The sequence below is a fragment of the Giraffa tippelskirchi genome, chromosome 3 (assembly GCF_054371585.1).
Source record: "Giraffa tippelskirchi isolate mGirTip1 chromosome 3, T2T-mGirTip1v1.2.pri, whole genome shotgun sequence".
NCBI lineage: Eukaryota > Metazoa > Chordata > Mammalia > Artiodactyla > Giraffidae > Giraffa > Giraffa tippelskirchi.
The window spans coordinates 144,440,308-144,459,189 of record NC_137277.1 but is presented as its reverse complement, the minus strand read 5'-3'; the positions used below and the strand labels follow the sequence as shown (position 1 = coordinate 144,459,189).

The following is an 18,882-nucleotide window of genomic DNA, read 5'->3' as shown; positions in this document are numbered from 1 at the left end:
CCAAATACTGATTTTTATGTTGGGTTTCAAGTTGTATGATTAAAATTCTTAATTTGTCCTTTAATTAACAAAGTCCTGGAAATTAAAAGTTTCCTTATATGTACTCTGTTACATGAGCATTGCATCAGTAACTGGTGTGAAAATGTAGCTCCTTCTCTTTTTCAGATCCTAGTGGTCATTGAACCATTGTTGATTGATGAAGATTACTACGCTCGAGTGGAAGGCAGAGAGATTATTTCTAATTTGGCAAAGGTATTTATGTTTCTGGAAAAGAAAGTTTTATATTTGTTGATAGGATTATTCCATTTCAGAACAAAATGATTGAAGGTTATTGTTATCAACTCATTATTATCATTTTATCCTTGAACTTTCAGGCTGCTGGACTGGCTACTATGATCTCTACCATGAGACCTGATATAGATAATATGGATGAGTATGTCCGTAACACAACAGCTAGAGCTTTTGCTGTTGTAGCCTCTGCTCTGGGCATTCCTTCATTATTGCCTTTCTTAAAAGCTGTGTGCAAAAGCAAGAAGTCCTGGCAAGCGAGACACACTGGTATAAAGATTGTGCAGCAGATAGCTATTCTCATGGGCTGTGCCATCTTGCCACATCTCAGAAGTTTAGTTGAAATCATTGAACATGGTAAGTTGTGGGTTAACTTTGTTTTCAGACAGGTTTCCTGAAATTTAGGCTACTGATTTTTGAAGAGAGAAGTGGAAGGTGACCTACATAAACACCATATAGTTTATGATTTGTAATATCAGCTGCTAATAGGCTGTAGTTCATACTGGCTTTTGCCTAACTTTGTCCAGTGTGAACAGATTTTGCAGTTTGACTAAATGGTTAGATGTATTGCCAGGATCTCAGTAGTACTATCTGAGTTAAAATGAGGCGGTGTTGCTTAGTTGAAACCTGTGTTTGGCTTTCTATAGGTCTTGTGGATGAGCAGCAAAAAGTTCGGACCATTAGTGCTTTGGCTATTGCTGCCTTGGCTGAAGCAGCAACCCCTTATGGTATCGAATCTTTTGATTCTGTGTTAAAGCCTCTATGGAAGGGTATCCGCCAACACAGAGGAAAGGTAAATTCACCAGTTTGGTTGTGTGTTTTATTTCTACTCATTAAAGTTCAAGTGACCTAAAACTAATTTACTAAGTATATATATATTTTTTATTTTACAATAGGGTCTTGCTGCTTTCTTAAAGGCTATTGGGTATCTTATTCCTCTCATGGATGCAGAATATGCCAACTACTATACTAGAGAAGTGATGTTAATTCTTATTCGAGAATTCCAGTCTCCTGATGAAGAAATGAAGAAAATTGTGCTAAAGGTACTTGTTCCAAATTGTTCCATATTTATTAATCTAAATTGGATGTGTTTCATTGTTGAAAGAGAATTCTATATCATTAAAAAATATATTTTAAACCAGGACTGTGTTTGCTGCTATTATTATTATTTTTTTGAACATTTTAGGTGGTAAAGCAGTGTTGTGGAACAGATGGTGTAGAAGCAAACTACATTAAAACAGAGATCCTTCCTCCCTTTTTTAAACACTTTTGGCAACACAGAATGGCTTTAGATAGAAGAAATTACCGACAGGTAAGTTTTCATTGTAAAAAAAAATATATTTTCAGAAATTCTTTCAATTCATTAGTTTGATTGCATATTACATAAATCATATTTTGCCTTGAGGATCTCATAGACTGTTTGCTTGATTGTGAAAGAAGGTGGATTTTAGTCAGCAAGTCAATTTTCATTTTGAGTTTTCATTCTAGAATAGATAGCCAACTATGAATTGACATTTTTATCTAGGAAATGAACTACTTAATCTGGCTTAGATGAAGCATGAATATAATCTTAACCTTAATCCCCTTGACATAGACTCATACTTAATTTTTTTGGCCACCTTTTTCTTGAAGTTTTATAATTTTTTTTTTTTTTAATATTTTTGGTTGTGCTGGATCTTCATTGCTGCTCTTTGACTTTCTCTAGTTGTAGCGATCAGGGGCTACTTTTTGTTGCGGTGCATGGGCTGCTTATTGTGGTGGCTTCTCTCATTTTAGAGCTCTGGCTCGTGGGTTCTTGGGCTTCAGTAGTTGCAGCACATGGACTGTATAAAGTGTGGGCTCAATAATTATGTGCACAGGCTTAGTTGGTCTGGGCATGTGGGATCTTCCCTGGCCAGGGATCAAAGCCATGTCCTCTGCATTGGCAGGCAGATTCTTACCCACTGTACCACCAGGGAAGTCCCATCTTAAAGTTTTAATAGTAGGAGCCAGCTGTTTTCAGCACACTGACTAGCTAAATAGTATCTTTAGAGTATTCCATTTTCATGTCTCTGTATTTCCTTGGAAAAGCAGTAAATTGATTTTTCCCTCCTCTTTTTTAGTTAGTTGATACTACTGTGGAGTTGGCAAACAAAGTTGGTGCAGCAGAAATTATATCCAGGATTGTGGATGATCTAAAAGATGAAGCTGAACAGTACAGAAAAATGGTGATGGAGACAATTGAGAAAATTATGGGCAACTTGGGAGCAGCAGATATTGATCATAAACTTGAAGAACAACTGATTGATGGTATTCTTTATGCTTTTCAAGAACAGACTACAGAGGTAATGATACTAATTATTATGGCAAGTTGCCATTGGCTCTCTTATTTGTAAAAAGTAGTTTCAAGCAAATATTATCACTAAAGAGGAATTAAAAATTTTAAATGCCCATGTTTATGCAGTTAACTACAAAGAAATGTTCTTCTACATCACATTTTTAGAATATATTTTTGGAAGCTGAATATTAGTATATTTTAACTGTTTTGTCACAAACTGAATTCTTGCTCACATTGAATACAGTTTTTAAATTTAACATGGCCATTTTTTTTATTTTATAAGGACTCAGTAATGTTGAACGGCTTTGGTACAGTGGTCAATGCTCTCGGCAAGCGAGTCAAACCTTACTTGCCTCAGATCTGTGGTACAGTTTTGTGGCGTTTAAATAACAAATCAGCAAAAGTTAGGCAGCAGGCAGCTGACCTGATCTCTCGAACAGCTGTTGTCATGAAGACTTGTCAAGAGGTAAACTTTTATATCAGATTCTTATTTATTCACCAAAAGAAATAGCATAAACAGTAACATTTTATCATCTTTTTATTTTATTTTTTTAACAGGAAAAATTGATGGGTCATTTGGGTGTTGTTTTGTATGAGTATTTGGGTGAAGAGTACCCTGAAGTATTGGGCAGCATTCTTGGAGCACTGAAGGCCATTGTAAATGTAATAGGTATGGAATTTGTTGGTTATGGAAGAACTTTTTTGTTTTTTGCTTTTTAAAACTTACTTGGATTTTTTGAAAGTAAAATACAGAATCCTATTTAGGAGTTGACTGATGATATCGGATACAATTTTTTAACTACTAAAAAATATAGTTAAGTTGGGATGTCACAAGAATCTTACCTCCCCAAACCTATTCATATTTTACTTTAAAAGAGAAAAGAGGGCAAGTTTTAGGACCTGCAAGAGAGGAGCGAATAGTCACAACTCAAAAACTTTGAAGTCATGGGATAAGAGGGCCCTAAAAATACAGTGTCTTGCCTGGAATATATAGGAGGGCAATGGAGGGTGGAGAGAACTCTGAAATTTTAAGACTAAATATGATATATTTACTCAACTTGAATAAAACGGTTATGGTAGGTTTTCCTACTTGCTAGTAAGTTCAAGGAATGATAACCAGGGAGAAAAGTGAATCAATCAAATAATCTCATTATTTAAATGCAATTCTTTTAAACTACCCTTTCATTGTTTTACCCAAAGTTAAAACAAGCATATTACAAATTCTTTTGGGTGTGGAGAATAAAGCTTTTATCCTTTAAAGGCCTTATGATGGAGCAATAAATATGGTCTTGTGTTTTATTCTTCATTGTAATTGAATGGACTTGTGCAGAGTTTAGAGGGGCAGAAATAACCCATCAGGAAGTTGAAATAAGCCACTATTTTTCTCGTTTTAGTAAGGGGTTTTTATGCAATATAGGAGGTCTTTGAACCATTGCATTTACATACAAATCGCAGTTCAGCCCTGTCCTCTATATTTGGAGATATTTGCTAAAAATCAGTTACTTGGCCACTTGTAGGGCTCTGGTTTGCAGGGAATTATAAACCATATTGTTGGTCAGAGAAACATGGGAAAAGCAATGGAGAGAGAATCAGAGCAAGCAATTCTAGTTAGAACAAGAGCCCCTGCCAGCTGCCTCCTTTTTTCTCTCTTCATAGGTGTAAATACCATCCAAGTATGCCCTGCATTGCAGGGAGACTGGAGATCTGTTTGTTTTGCAGTTAAAGGGTAAGGGGGCCCTTTCTGGAAAATTTTGCTTTAATTTACATGTCTCCCTCTGGCTTATATTGTTGTGTATGGCCGGAACATAAGCTGTCCCCATATTTAAATGTCAGTGTACGAATACATTTCAGAACTAAATGGAATTTTTTTGTTGTTGAGTATCCATCATCCTTTAAATCACTTCACTAATTTCTTTCATTTTTATACATAATCAGAAGTTGTTAATGAAAAGTTAAAAATTCTGTGTTTGGTCAGAATCTGGGGCTTTTTCTTTCCATAGGCAGCTGTAAGTTTGTATTTATGCCTAGTCACATGTATTACATTGTTAAGTAAAAGATAAAATGAGCAAAGCTTGCAGTTTACATGTTAATTGATAGTGTGTTGACTTTTGTTAAATAGGTATGCATAAGATGACCCCACCAATTAAAGATCTGCTGCCTAGACTCACCCCCATCTTAAAGAATAGGCATGAAAAAGTACAGGAGAATTGTATTGATCTTGTTGGGCGTATTGCTGATAGGTAAGCAGATTACCTAAATATTTGTATAAGTAGTATTGGTTTTCACATTTTTATTCACTTTGCAAATTTGCTAATGTAAGTATATATGGTCAGGCTAGTATTTTCAGTGAAATTTCAGTTTGGTAATGAGGGAGTAGCAGTATATTTTTAAATTTTGCTTTTATTTAAAAATAATCCATTTCTTCTGAACAGTAATAATTTATATAATGCTTAAAATGAGTTGGTAATCATGTTTTGAGAACTGAATTTGTAAATTTACCTTTTAAAACTTACTGTTACAAAAAAATTAACTTTTATTTTTAAACTAGGGGAGCCGAATATGTGTCTGCAAGAGAATGGATGAGGATTTGCTTTGAGCTTTTAGAGCTCTTAAAAGCACACAAAAAAGCTATTCGTAGAGCCACAGTCAACACATTTGGTTATATTGCAAAGGCCATTGGGTGAGTATTATTTATGTCTATGTATTTTTTTTTTTTTTTTTTTTTTTTTACTTTTTTGTGTTAAAAGATGCTTCTGTTTCTGTAAGCTCTTTTAAGGTAAGGTATGAGTAATGCAGTTAAAATAGACTTTAACTACTGACCTTCAATTTTTGAAATGTTTTCTTTCATCTTGAATTAAAATAGAAGGGTATAAAGTTTCATTTAATAACACTTCAGTGTTTTCAGAGAGGGAAACATTTCAGAAGGATTTCAGATTTTGTTGATTCTTTTTGGTTATTGTCTAGAATATTAAGGCCAGTTCTTTTTGGATATTGCTAAAGCAGTTAGCATAGTTCAATTCTCAGGTTAATGCTTCATGTGTTTTGAAAATATTTTTCTAGAATTAATCCACAGACAACTAAAAATTATAGCTATTTTGTTAGATAATCTGTGGTTATTTGCTTTCACTCCACAAACTAGAACAGTCATTGTAGAAAATGAGATATTTCATGTACATGTGGCATAATAACAAGATATTGTCAAACATAACAAAAGTTGATTATTTAATTAGAGTCTCCCCCACCCCTTTTTTGGTAGTTGTAGTATGTTTTCACTTGTGATGAAATATTTGTGATGAAAGTCAAGCAATTTGCATTGAATAGCTGTGCTAATATAACCTTTTAGTTCCTGTGTCCCTTTAAATTTGTGGTAAGATCAATCCTTAAAGAAGGAGAATAAATGTGGTAAAGGTGTGTGGGCAGAAAGATAAAAGGAAAACAGATTTTGTATGTTATGGCATGGGAGACCACGTTCTGACCACTCAAAGAATTAGGCTAAACATGTAATGAAATTTCTTTTTTTTTTTTTCCAGGAAATTTATGAAAAACTGAATTATATTTGAAAATGAATCCATTTGAATATTTTCATTAAAGTAAACATTTTAATTAAAATGAAATTCTTAAGTAGAAACAATAATGCCATAGCATAAAATTACTGAGTTCCCAGTAATTACTTACCACAAAGTTTCATTCCTTTGATTATTTTTCTTCCCTCTGAAAAAATTTTGACTTGTATACTAACAGTTTGCTGACACATTTTTTTTTCCAGCCCTCATGATGTATTGGCTACACTTCTGAACAACCTAAAAGTTCAGGAAAGGCAGAACCGAGTTTGTACAACTGTGGCCATAGCTATTGTCGCTGAAACATGTTCACCCTTCACAGTACTACCTGCCTTAATGAATGAATACAGAGTTCCTGAACTGAATGTTCAAAATGGAGTGTTAAAATCACTTTCCTTCTTATTTGAATATATTGGTGAAATGGGAAAGGACTACATTTATGCTGTAACACCACTACTTGAGGATGCTTTAATGGATAGGTAAGTGACTTGAACTAAGCACAAGAAAATAGTTAAAATAATTATTTTAGAACTTATTGAAGTAATCATTACATGACCTGCTTGTTACGATGTAGTTCAAGAAGGAACTACTAGCCTGGATTTTTATGAAACTATAAATGTGACTATTATCTCCAAATAAGTTATATGACATAGGACTTTTCCTGGTGGTCCTGTGGTTAAGAAGCCACCTGCCAGTACAGGGGACATCGGTTCAATCCCTGTCTGGGAAGATTCCAGTGCCATGAGGCAACTAAGCCCGTGCACTGCAACTACTGAGCCTGTGCCCTGTAACAAGAGAAGTCACCACAATTAAGAGAGTAGCCCCTGCTCTCTGCCGCTAGAGAAAGCCCTTGTGCAGCAACAAAGACCCTGCACAGCCAAAGGAAAAAAAAAGATACATGCTATAATGGTTCCCCCAATTTTTTTCCCCAAGTGTACCCCCTCTTCGTTTTAAACCTCCCCCCCCCCTTTTTTTTGGCCGTGCTATAAAGCTTGTGAGATCTTAAGTTAGCTGACCAGGGATTGAACCCTGGCACCAATAGTGGAAGTGCTGAGTCCTAACAACTGGACCATCAGGAAATTTCTAATCAACTTTTGTTTTAAAAATTAAAAAGAAAAGGATGAGCATGAGCTTATTGATATAACAAAGAGACCTGATCGTTTTAGCTTTTTGTTATAACAGGTGAAGCAGAGACACTTTTAACTACTGAACATAGCCTGCCAGAGCCACAGTGTTTTCACTGCAGGCCCCCAATTATTCAGATGGTGACCACTGATAAAGTATTCCTTGAGGTGATTGATTGAATCCTGATACCAAGAAACATTACTTTATTTGGGAAATTTACCAGGGAGGAATACAGCTTCATTATAATCTATGCCTGATAGATTATTGTAATAAATAAGAGAAATAAAGATGCTAGTAACTAGGTTCAGGTGTTTTGTTTTTTTTTTCCTCTTAAGGTTTAAGAGAAAAAGGTATTTTTTTCTCTTAAATACCTTTAAGGTTCTCTTCCTGCCTTTGAGGGTAAAGCGTGTGAACTTGTTTTTATACCTATCATAGACCTATATTCTGATACTTATACTTAGTTGAAAAAATTGTGGAATAAATTAAGTCAATGATTTGTCATAAAGTCAGTCAAAACATGGGAGATGATAAAAGTTCTTTTTTCTGGGTTTGAAAAAATTATTAGTCCTTCTCTTTCCTTTCCCCAAATTGAATCTTGAATGAGTCTTTTTTAAAAACAGGATTTCACACTAATGAGGTTCTTGGATCGATTTGTATATCGAAATCCAAAGCCACATAAAGGCAAAGAAAATACAAACAGTGTTGTGATGCAGCCAAAAAGAAAACATTTTATGAAGGATATTCGTAGTCTTGCTGTTAACAGTAAGGAGTTCCTTGCAAAAGAAGAAAGCCAGATACCAGTAGATGAAGTGTTTTTCTACAGGTATTATAAAAAAGTTGCTAGTGTTAAAGTGAAACAAAAACGGAACGAAGATGAAGAAAGTATAGAAGATGTGGACGATGAGGAATTTGAAGAGATGATTGACACATTTGAAGATGATAATTGTTTCGCCTCTGGAAAGGATGACCTTGATTTCGCTAGCAACATGAAGAAGAAAGCAAAAGGAGCTAAGGATGACTCAGAAGATGAAGATTCAGAAGATGACAACCTTGATAATTTGGATGATGATGAAGTTTCCTTAGGAAGTATGAATGAAGAATTCGCTGAAATTGAGGAAGATGGAGGAACATTCATGGATGTGTTAGAGGATGAGAATGAGGGCATTCCAGAACTTGATGATGAAGTCAGACTCAAAGTCAATAATAAGAAAAACAAGAGAAAAGGTGCAAATGATTTTGACTTTGCTGGGTCATTTCAAGGACCGAGAAAAAAAAAGAAAAGAGACTTTGATGACTCCAACATATTTGTATCTGCTGAAGAGTTTGGCCACCTATTGGATGAAAATATGGGATCCAAGTTTGATAACATTGGCATGAATGCCATGGCTAACAAAGATAATGCAAGTCTCAAACAGCTTAGATGGGAGGCTGAACGTGATGACTGGTTACACAACAGAGATGTGAAAAGCATCATCAAGAGGAAGAAAAATTTCAGAAAGAAGCCAAAAACCACTCAAAAAATTAAAAGACAAAGAAAATGAGTGTTTTCAAAGTAAATTAAAAGTAAAATTCCACTTACTCCTAATTTTTACTGCTCAGCCATTTTTCTTGATCTTGCTCTCTGATTCCATGAATTCCAGACTGTTCAATGGATTTGTAATAAACTATAAATAAAAATAGCTGTCATTTATAAAATCATGTAAAAGTGTTAAAATTAAACTATACTGAGAAAAAAAAATAAAAAAAATAAAAACCACAAGGGAAGGGGTTTAATCTCAATTTAATTATCTACTGTATAAAGTATTGAATTACTTTCAAAGATTTTAAATTTACAGAGTTTAAAATGAGATACTACTGTTAATCATTCGTATGTTAAGAGTCATGTATCCCCTCTTACTTTTAGTAGCTTGCAAAAATATACACTGTGCTGGGCCTTCTTGCTCATATTATTCTGAAAGAAAAATATAGCTTATTTTTGAACCATAGTGAGCAGGTTTGAGTTATTAAAGCAAAAGTTCTCAAGCAGAATCGTTAGTCACTCTAAAGGTATCCTATGTCAGATACATGAGGTGTAAGGATGACTCTGCATCCGTTCCAAGCACTGAATTTGTGATTAAGTTTCTAACGGGAAGGCAAGTATTTTCTGTGAAACTAAGACTGCATCTTAATAAAAAGCTTTTTTCTCTCTCCGTTATAGGGACCTTGTACACAGACAGACTGCTAGTGCGGTGGTGCAACACATGTCACTTGGGGTTTATGGATTTGGTTGCGAAGATTCGCTGAATCACTTGTTGAACTATGTATGGCCCAATGTGTTTGAGACATCTCCCCATGTAATTCAGGCAGTTATGGGGGCCCTGGAGGGTCTGAGAGTTGCTATTGGACCATGTAGAATGCTACAGTATTGTTTACAGGTAGGTTAAGGATTTTTTAAACAGTACTCATTGAAAAAAGTAACTTGGTTGAATTAAGTCACTGTTCCTAACTATCATTAGGGAGGGTATATTTGTGCCATATGAGAAAATAGTTATGAGGGGAGAGAAGATTAGATTTTGTCCTTGCCCACTGTTTGTCCTTGCCCACTGCAGTTTATGCAGTTGACATCTTTTTTTCTCTCTCAAAGGGAGATGTTTAGAACCATATCTTTATGGTTTGTTTGTTAGTTGTGTTAAAGCTATGTATTTCTTGAAATAATGTAACCTTTTAATTATTCTAGGGTTTGTTTCACCCAGCCCGGAAAGTCAGAGATGTGTATTGGAAAATTTACAACTCCATCTACATCGGTTCACAGGATGCTCTCATAGCACATTACCCAAGAATCTACAACGATGATAAGAACACCTATATTCGTTATGAACTTGACTATATCTTGTAACTTTATTTTGTGTTTAATGCACAGCTGTTTCACACCTTAAACTTGCTTTGATTTGGTGATGTAAACTTTTAAACATTGCAGATCAGCGTAGAACTGGTCATAGAGGAAGAGCTAGAAATCCAGTAGCATGATTTTTAAATAACCTTTGTTTTTGATGTTAAGCAGTAAACGCCAGTAGTGACCAAGAACACAGTGATTACACACACTATACTGGAGGGCTTTCATTTTTAATTCATGTTTATGAAGATTTAGAATTCATTCCTTGTGTTTAAAGGGAATGTTTAATTGAGAAATAAACATTTGTGTACAAAATGCTAACTCGTGTGTGTTTTTTGAACATGACTTGTAAAATGCGGAACTTTGATAAAGTACTGGTTTCTGTAGAATAAGTGGCTTAATATCGTTTTCTGTCACCTGGTTTATAGAAAGTAGTTAGTAGAATACAAGCTGTATAAAGTGATGATATCTTTGTCAAAATTCCATTGCTCTGTTGATAAAGACATTAGGAAGAGTAGCTTTGGAGGTGTTAACCTCAAACTAGCACAACCTTTCCATCACCTTAGAAAATATAGCACCTTTGCTGAACTGTCTTTAATATTATTTTGCACTTGCATAGCGCCTTTCATCTCTTGATTTCTCAAAATGCTTATGAATTTGCTTAAGGGAAATAATTCAAGTCATATCCGACTCTTGACAATTCTGTTTAAAATGTGGGAAAAGTAGCTTAAACTTCTTTTACCTGTAGGGAATGAGGCTACCTCTAAGTCATGCTAGTTAGAATAAGACAATCTTTGGGTTCTTTGCCCATGTCATGTCGTAAGCCACTACTCAACAGTATATACCTGTTAAGCACCTACTCTATGTCAGCCATTGTGGTTAATTGTAGGGATGCAGAGGTACTTCTGACCTGCCTCTTGCCCTTAAGAAATACAGTATAATGGAAAAGGGGAAACATCTAGTTACAGATTACTTACCTACTGACACTACACAATGGCAGCAGCTGAAATGTCTAGGTTTGCTTAGTTTTGCTTAAGTATCAGATAATATCAATCAATTATCAGATGATAATTGAACAATAGGTGTTGAGCATAAACTGAAATGCCATTCAAATCTAGAAGAACCAAGCATTAATACTTTTTTTATAATAAAGTATATCTTCGTTTTTCCCTAGTTGGCCAAAACTTTTTTAGTTTTAGTTGTTATGCTTCCCATAGCTATTTTAGTTTATCTCCTTATGTAATAGTACTTAATGTGAACTCTGATGAGAAGTGAGCTGCTGCAGCAGCTCTGCTGCAGTAAGGAAAACCAATATCCTGAACCTATTTATTGAACTGCTAATACTTAGGGCTCCCTGTTTTGGAGGCCTAAACTTGAGAAATAGCTTATAATTGGCTGACTTGTACAAAATTGATATGAGCATTCACTGATTAGGCAGAATTAGTAACTAGTTTCTTATGTGACATAACTTCATGACATGTCAATGGTACAAAATTTCCAAAATCATCTATTTTTAGAAGTTACTGTAACGGTATCCCCCATGCAACTTTAAATCTTGCTGTTCTCTTTTATGCTCGATGTCAGATGACCTTCAGTAATTTACTAATTGTGAAAATTGAAGAATACAATGAAATTTCAAAGCCAAAATTTGCTTTTAAAAACCAGTCTTTGGAGAATGTAGTTACACATTCAAGTTCTCGCATAAGTTCAGTTTGCCTTGGCCCTTGCTGTTTATGTAAAACATCTATGCTTTGTAGTGGCAGTGTGGAGCAAAGACGATTGGAAGTGGTTTTTTTACTGATACAAAAGCTTGAGGACAGAGAGGTGAGGCAAATACTGAGGCCTGTGATCTTAAAAGTTGGGACCAAATGAGGCTCACAAATGTTTGAATTATTTTATATGCTTCTGGAATGAGGAAAGCATTTTGTGAGATACTTATGTGAAAGACGCTATGTGAAGTTTTAACAAAGACTTTTTCTTTCGCACTTTCCTTTGGTGTTTCTTAAAGCCAAACTTAGGAAGAAATCAATGTTCTGAGGGGACAGTGGGTGGGTTTTTCTGTGGGCTTTTGTTGGTTTTCCTGTGGGCCCTCTAATGGAATTGATCTCTCTGGCTGTTCAATTTTTTTCTTATTGTATTTTTAAAGTTTGTTGTATGGTGCCCTGTGAGCATCAAGTACCACCAGATGAATAAAAGTTATTATATCCAAAGTCTTAGACCAGTTTTTAATCTTAGTTGACTTTGTATTATTACTGCACTACGCTGTTGTGGTTGTGCCATTTTAATGGTATTGAACTCTGGGTTTTTTTTCCAATTAAGGGAACTTAATGTTGAAAAACCAAAGAATACTGTTTTTTAATAAAGAACTGAAAAAGACAGTTAGAGCCATATAGGTTCAGTTGTTTGGTTCTCTGGTGTTTAGTGCTTCCTGAATCTTACAAGGTTAGATAAAGCAGAAATTACAGTTGGGTTTTCAACCTTGGCATTATTGACATTTTGGGCCAGACACATCTATTGTGTGGGTCAGTTTCCGGGCATTGTAGGATGTATAGCATCCCTGACTATCCAGTAGATGGCAGCACCACCCCACCCCAGTTGTGATAACCAAAAATGCCTCCAGATACTGTCTCATGTATCCTGGAGTGCAAAATCTCCCTAGCTTGAGAACTATTTTGATATTTATTTAAGCAGGATCACATATGTCTGATAAAAGAGTGATGTAAAAAAGCATTTCATTTTAGGTAGCAATTACCTCGGTAGAAACTAGATTTACTATTTCATAAATATTAAAAACACCTACCTTGGGTAAACCTGCATCAGTCCTGGGAGAAGCAAGCTGAAAACGTAGGATGTTGACTGGTCCTCAGAACATGTGGCTGAGGTGGTAAAGAGCCCACTGGTAATGCAGGAGACCTGGTTTGATCGCTGGGTCAGGAAAATCCCCTGGAGGAGGGCATGACAGCCCACTCCAGTATTCTTGCTTGGAGAATCCCATGGATAGGGAAGCCTGGGGGGCTACAGTCCGTGGGGTCACATAGAGTTGGACACGACTAAGTGACTAACACACACAACATGTGGCACAGTTGGAACCAGATGCACAGCACGGGCAGGAATGCCAGCTTCTTGGCGCTCTACTTTGAATGCAGTTGTTCAGGGCCCTGGTTATGTATGACTGGAGGAGGAGGGCAAAACACGTGGATAGGGAGCTGTAGAAAGAAGGTGACTACAGAATACATAGAGAAGACAGATTTACTAAACGAGACAGTAAATGACATTTCTGGTGTTCATGCTAGAAAAGCTCAAGTTTTAAAAGTTTGTTAATAGTTTATAATGCAGAAAGATAGAAGGACATGCTTACATGTCAGGTTAGACGAACGTTAAAAATTTTTGGAAAAAAATTTTTTTGTGGGAGGAAGTTTTTAATGGGTGAGAGGCTCTGGAGGAAATGGGTGTAATCTGGGAGTATCTGTGCTAGGAAGAAACAAAGGATAAATTGTTAATTGTTCCTGTATTTACCCCCCAAACTTAAAAATTTACAAATACTGAGAAGAGTTGAAAGAATAGTACAATGAACATCCATACATCCTTCAGCTAAATTCAGCAATTAAAATTGTGTTGCATTCACTTTCTATTTTTAAATAATTTCATGAAACAATTTTTTACCGGTATTACTGTAGAGAAAGTTTGGGACTAGATAAAATAGAGCAGGCTGATTAGCAAAAGAAAACAATGTGTTTTTGATGAGTTGTAAGTCAGGGCATCGATAGAGGGATTTTCTTGGACAGGAAGAGAAACATCTTTTCCTGTGTCCATAAGGAAGACACCAATGTGGTTTGTAGGCATGACAAGTTTGTCCATGGCATATGGACATCAAAATACAGAAATAGTTATACCACTACTTTAGAAACAAGTAGTCATAAATGAGGAAAGTCATGTACAAAAAGAAAAAATCCAACCCCCCCAAAATTAAACCTAGTAGTTAACTGGTGTGTATAAAGTGTAATACGCAACTGAATGCTCTGCGTAGTTTTGATCACTAAAGCAGAATATAGAACTTACACATATGGGAGGAAAATCACTTGGCTCTAAAATGATCACCCGGGAAGAACTTCAGATGCCAGATGTCAAGGTCATTGCCCCTGAAAGTTTAGCTTGGAGATCAAAAGTGTTAGTGTCACTTGCAGTTTTTGAGAAATAGACTATGACTTCCCTGGTGGTTCAGTGGTTAAGAATCCACCTTCCAATGCAGGGGACAGGTTCTATCCCTGGTTGGGGAACTAAGATGCCACATGACACCCGGCAACTAAAGCCCACAGGCCACAACTAGAGAGAAGCCCTCCTGGGGCAAGGGCGTACCACAAGACCAGATGTAGCCAAAAATAAATAATTTTTAAAAATACAGGGTAGAAGTAAATGGCAACCCACTCTAATATGCCTGCCTGGGAAACCCTGTGAACAGAAGAGCCTGGCAGGTTGCTCTCCATGGGGTCACAAAGTCAAACATGACTTAGGTACTAAAAACAAAATACTACCCCAGATCTACTGAAAGCATTTTAATAAGATTCTCAGGTGACATATGTACATTAAAGTTTGAGAAGCATAGACTACGGTACCGCTGCATTCCTAATGTAGTAATGATACGATATAAGGGGCAGCAGTTCCTATTGTAATATAGCCTGGCCAAGTGCAGCCCTTAGCACAAGGGCATTGCTGTGCCGCCATTACCCTGCATCTCCTTACCAGGCAATGGTTACTGCTAGGGACCATTAGTGGTCCTGCTCAGCCATTGGTCGGCGCTGCAGTGGGTCTCTCCCATAAGCAACCAACTGTCAGTGAGCCACTATTAGTGGGCCCATTTAGTCAACAGGCCAAGAGGTGGTGATTGAGAGCAGGGTGAGGTAAGAGGTGGATCCCGGCTTTCTCCCCAGGTCCCCCCAGCTCATCCACCCAGGAAACAGGCTGGGGGCTGTGTCTTGTAAGGCTCCAGAGCCCCCACCAAGACCAACTACTGATTGGCCCAGACCTTGAGGAAGTGGTGGACCTCTCCCCTGTCCCTGCCTCTATGACTTAATGGCAGTGGCAGTCTGCTTGGGTCACAGTCTGCAGGACCTCTCCTCTGCCGTATGTGTGGCCTGAGGATCCTGAGGGCCAGTTGTGACCTGGGCGCCTGGCTTCCTTAGCAATGACAGTTGAGCAGGGTCAGGACTGGGCCCTGAGGGCGCCACCAACTGAGATCTGCCTCCTCTTAGTCAGGATGTAATTCTCCAAGCTAGGCTTCAAAAGTATGTGAACCAAGAACTTCCAGATGTTCAAGCTGGATTAGAAAAGGCAGAGGAACCAGAGATCAAATTGCCAACATCTGTTGGATCACTGAAAAAGCAAGAGAATTCCAGAAAAACATCTGCTTCACTGACTATACTAAAGCCTTTGTGTGGACCACAATAAACTGTGGAAAATTCTTCAAGAGATGAGATTACCAGACCACCTTACCTGCCTCCTGAGAAACATGTATGCAGGTCAAGAAGCAACAGTTAGAACCGGACATGAACAACCACCTTGTTCCAAATTGGGAAAGGAGTATGTCAAGATTGTATATTGTTACCCTGCTTATTTAACTTATATGCAGAGTGCATCATGCGAAATGCCAGGCTGGATGAAGCCCAATGGAATCAAGATTGCCAGGAGAAATATCAATAACCTCAGATGTGCAGATGACACCATCCTTATGGCAGAAAGCAAAAAGGAACTAAACAGCCTCTTGATGCAAGTGAAAGAGAAGAGTGAAAAAGTTGGCTTAAAACTCAACATTCAGAAAACTACCATCATGGCATCTGGTCCCATCACTTCATGGCAAACAGATGGGGAAATGATGGAAACAATGCCAGACTTTACTCTCTTGGGCTCCAAAATCACTGCAGATGGTGACTGCAGCCATGAAATTAAAAGATGCTTGCTCCTTGGAAGAAAAGCTATTGCAAACCTAGACAGCATATTAAAAAGCAGAGACATTACTTTGCCAAAAAAGGTCCGTCTAGTTAAAGCTATGGTTTTTCCAGTAGTCATGTATGGATGTGAGAGTTGGACCATAAAGAAAGCTGAGAGCAGAAGAATTGCTGCTTTTCAACCATGGTGGTGGAGAAGATTCTTGAGAGTCCCTTGGACTGCAAGGAGATCAAACCAGTCAACCTTAAAGGAAATCAACCCTGAATATTCACTGGAAGGACTGATGCTGAAACTGAAGTTCCAACACTTTGGCCACCTGATGGGAAGAGCCAACTCATTAGAAAAGACCCTGATGCTGGGAAAGATTGAAGGCAGGAGAAGAAGGGGACAAGAGAGGACAAGATGGTTGGATGGCATCACCAACTCAATGGACATGAGTTTGAGCAACTTCAGGAGATGGTGAAGGACAGGGAAGCCTGGCGTGCTGCAGTCCATGGGGTCACAAAGAGTCAGACATGATTGAGCAACTGAACAACAACAAAACCAGGACCTAGACCTTGGATGGTGAGAGCTGAGCTTCAGTAACATGAGCATAGGTGTGAAAGCAAGTTGGCCTATAGATACAGATAGCCACGAGATGGTCAGAACACCCTGGGGTGCTACCTTGCTGAAACTTGGGTGAAATTAAAAAGGAGGGAAAAAAAGAAGGAGAAATGTTTGTTTTTTTTATGATAATAGAATCAACTGCTTTTTCCATTAAATCTGCTATGGACTGAATGTGTTCCGCCCAGAGTCACATGTTAAAACCCTAATCCCTAACGTGATGGTATTAGAAGATGCCCTTTGGGAGGTAAATAGATCATGAGGGTGGAGCCTTCATCAATGAGATTAGTGTTCTTATAAAAGGAATGTGATGGTACAAATGAACTTATCTACAAAATGGAAACAGACTCAAACATACCCAGCAGACTTGTTGCCAAGTGGGAGGGAGTGTGGTGGAGGCATGGATTGGGAGTTGAGATTAGCAGATGCAGATTATTATATATAGAATCAATAAATAAGGTCCTCCTGTATAGCACAGGAACTATATTCAATACTGCTACTGCTACTGCTGTTTAGTTGCTCAATTGTTTCTGATTCTTTGCAACTCCCCACCAGGCTCCAGGCTCCCTATTCATCGAATTTCTCAGGCAAGAATACTGGAGTGGGTTGTCATTTCCTCTTCCAGGGGATCTTCCTGACCCAGGGATCAAACCTCGGTCTCCTGCTTGGCAGATGGATTCTTTTACCACTGAGCCACCTGGGAAGCCCCACTATTCAATATCCTGTGATAAACCACAACAGAAAAGAATATGAAAAAGAATATATATATATAAAATATATATATAGATAAAAATATATCTATAAATATATATTTAAATATAAATAAATATATAAATATAATATATAAATATATTTATATAAATATATAAATATTATATATAAAATATATAAATATATATAATATATAAATATATATATAAAAAGAATATATATATTCAGTTATATATATATATAACTGAATTACTTTGATGTACAGTAGAAATTAGCACAATTATATACCTCAAAAAAATAAATTTTAAAAAATAAAAAATAAGGGATATAAGAGCTGACCCTCTTTCTGCTTTCTCTCTTGCCGGAAGCAAAGAGAAAATGGCTATCTTTAAAACAGGAAGCAAGCATGCCCTCACCAGACACTGAATCTTGCTTACACCTTGATCTTGAACTTCCCAGCCTCCAGAACTGTGAGGAACAACCATTTGTTTTTAAGCCACCCAGTCTATGATATTCCGTTAGAGTGACAGAAACTAAGAAAAGCTGGTTAGGTCAATGTAACGTGTATATCCACATTGTTTCTCCTATTAACTGGTTCGCATTGGTTGTAGGGGAACCTTAAGCTGAAGAGATGGAGACTTACTCTTTAGGGGCCTGTATGAACTGGACTGGGATAAGAGCCAGACATCCTGTTGGGAATCCTCTCCCTCCTTTTACCATCTTCTAAGGGAAGAGTAAAACATGGAATCAAATATAATACAAGTTTGCCAGTTGGTTCTGGAGTTCACTGGGACTTGGATTTATAACCTGGATATAACACTTAGTGCCTATATGACTTTGGGCAAGTTATTTGACCTCTCTATGGTTCAGTTTCCCAAGTTCAGTTTCCTGATTTGTAGAAAGGGGAAAATAATTGTATCTGCTTCAATAAGTGGTGATTTTGGGAAAATTAACTGAGATCATGCCTGGAAGGTAAAAGGCCTAAGCATGGTGTTTAATGAAAGTAACAGCTTTGATGTTGCTATAGTTTATTTATTTATTTTTTGACAGGAAATAGGATTTATTGGTGAGCATGATTAAGGAGGGGACAGCACCGATGCTCTCATGAGTGCAGCGCCTGCCATTTGTTCAGGGGACCATGATTAGGGATGTATTTGGCCCCACAGCCAGCCAGGATGACCTACTTTTCTGCCACCATGTTTTCAAATTCATCCGCATTAAACTTAGTAAATCCCCACTTCTTGGAGATGTGGATCTTTTGGCGGCCAGGGAACTTGGAGTTGGCCCTGCGGAGGGCTTCAATTACATGCTCTTTGTTCTGCAGCTTGGTGCGGATGGACATTATGACTTAGCCAATACGGACCCTGGCCACTGTGCCCTGGGGCTTTCCAAAGGCACAGCGCATACCTGTCTGGAGCCTAGACTGGGGACAGCAGGCCGGTCATGAATGCCCACTGGATAGA

General features: G+C 37.3%; 1 protein-coding gene across 5 annotated transcripts in view; it reads left to right on the top strand.

The window, feature by feature from the left end:
* Positions 1-10,477, top strand: part of SF3B1 (splicing factor 3b subunit 1) — a 43,697-nt gene extending 33,220 nt beyond the window's left edge. For 3 of the 5 annotated variants that reach the window (XM_081581497.1, XM_081581499.1, XM_081581498.1), the window contains 13 exons: positions 166-252; positions 375-645; positions 936-1,081; positions 1,185-1,331; positions 1,475-1,600; positions 2,391-2,612; positions 2,889-3,071; positions 3,164-3,275; positions 4,725-4,845; positions 5,154-5,285; positions 6,372-6,644; positions 9,488-9,704; positions 10,007-10,477. In XM_081581497.1, coding sequence (XP_081437623.1) covers positions 166-252; positions 375-645; positions 936-1,081; positions 1,185-1,331; positions 1,475-1,600; positions 2,391-2,612; positions 2,889-3,071; positions 3,164-3,275; positions 4,725-4,845; positions 5,154-5,285; positions 6,372-6,644; positions 9,488-9,704; positions 10,007-10,165 — 2,196 coding nt within the window. In that variant the 3' untranslated portion in view covers positions 10,166-10,477. Of the gene's footprint in view, positions 1-165; positions 253-374; positions 646-935; positions 1,082-1,184; positions 1,332-1,474; positions 1,601-2,390; positions 2,613-2,888; positions 3,072-3,163; positions 3,276-4,261; positions 4,332-4,724; positions 4,846-5,153; positions 5,307-6,346; positions 6,645-9,487; positions 9,705-10,006 lie in introns of all 5 variants that reach the window. The other 2 variants (XR_014079929.1, XR_014079928.1) reach the window with 2 other exon arrangements.
* The last annotated feature ends 8,405 nt before the right edge of the window (positions 10,478-18,882 follow it).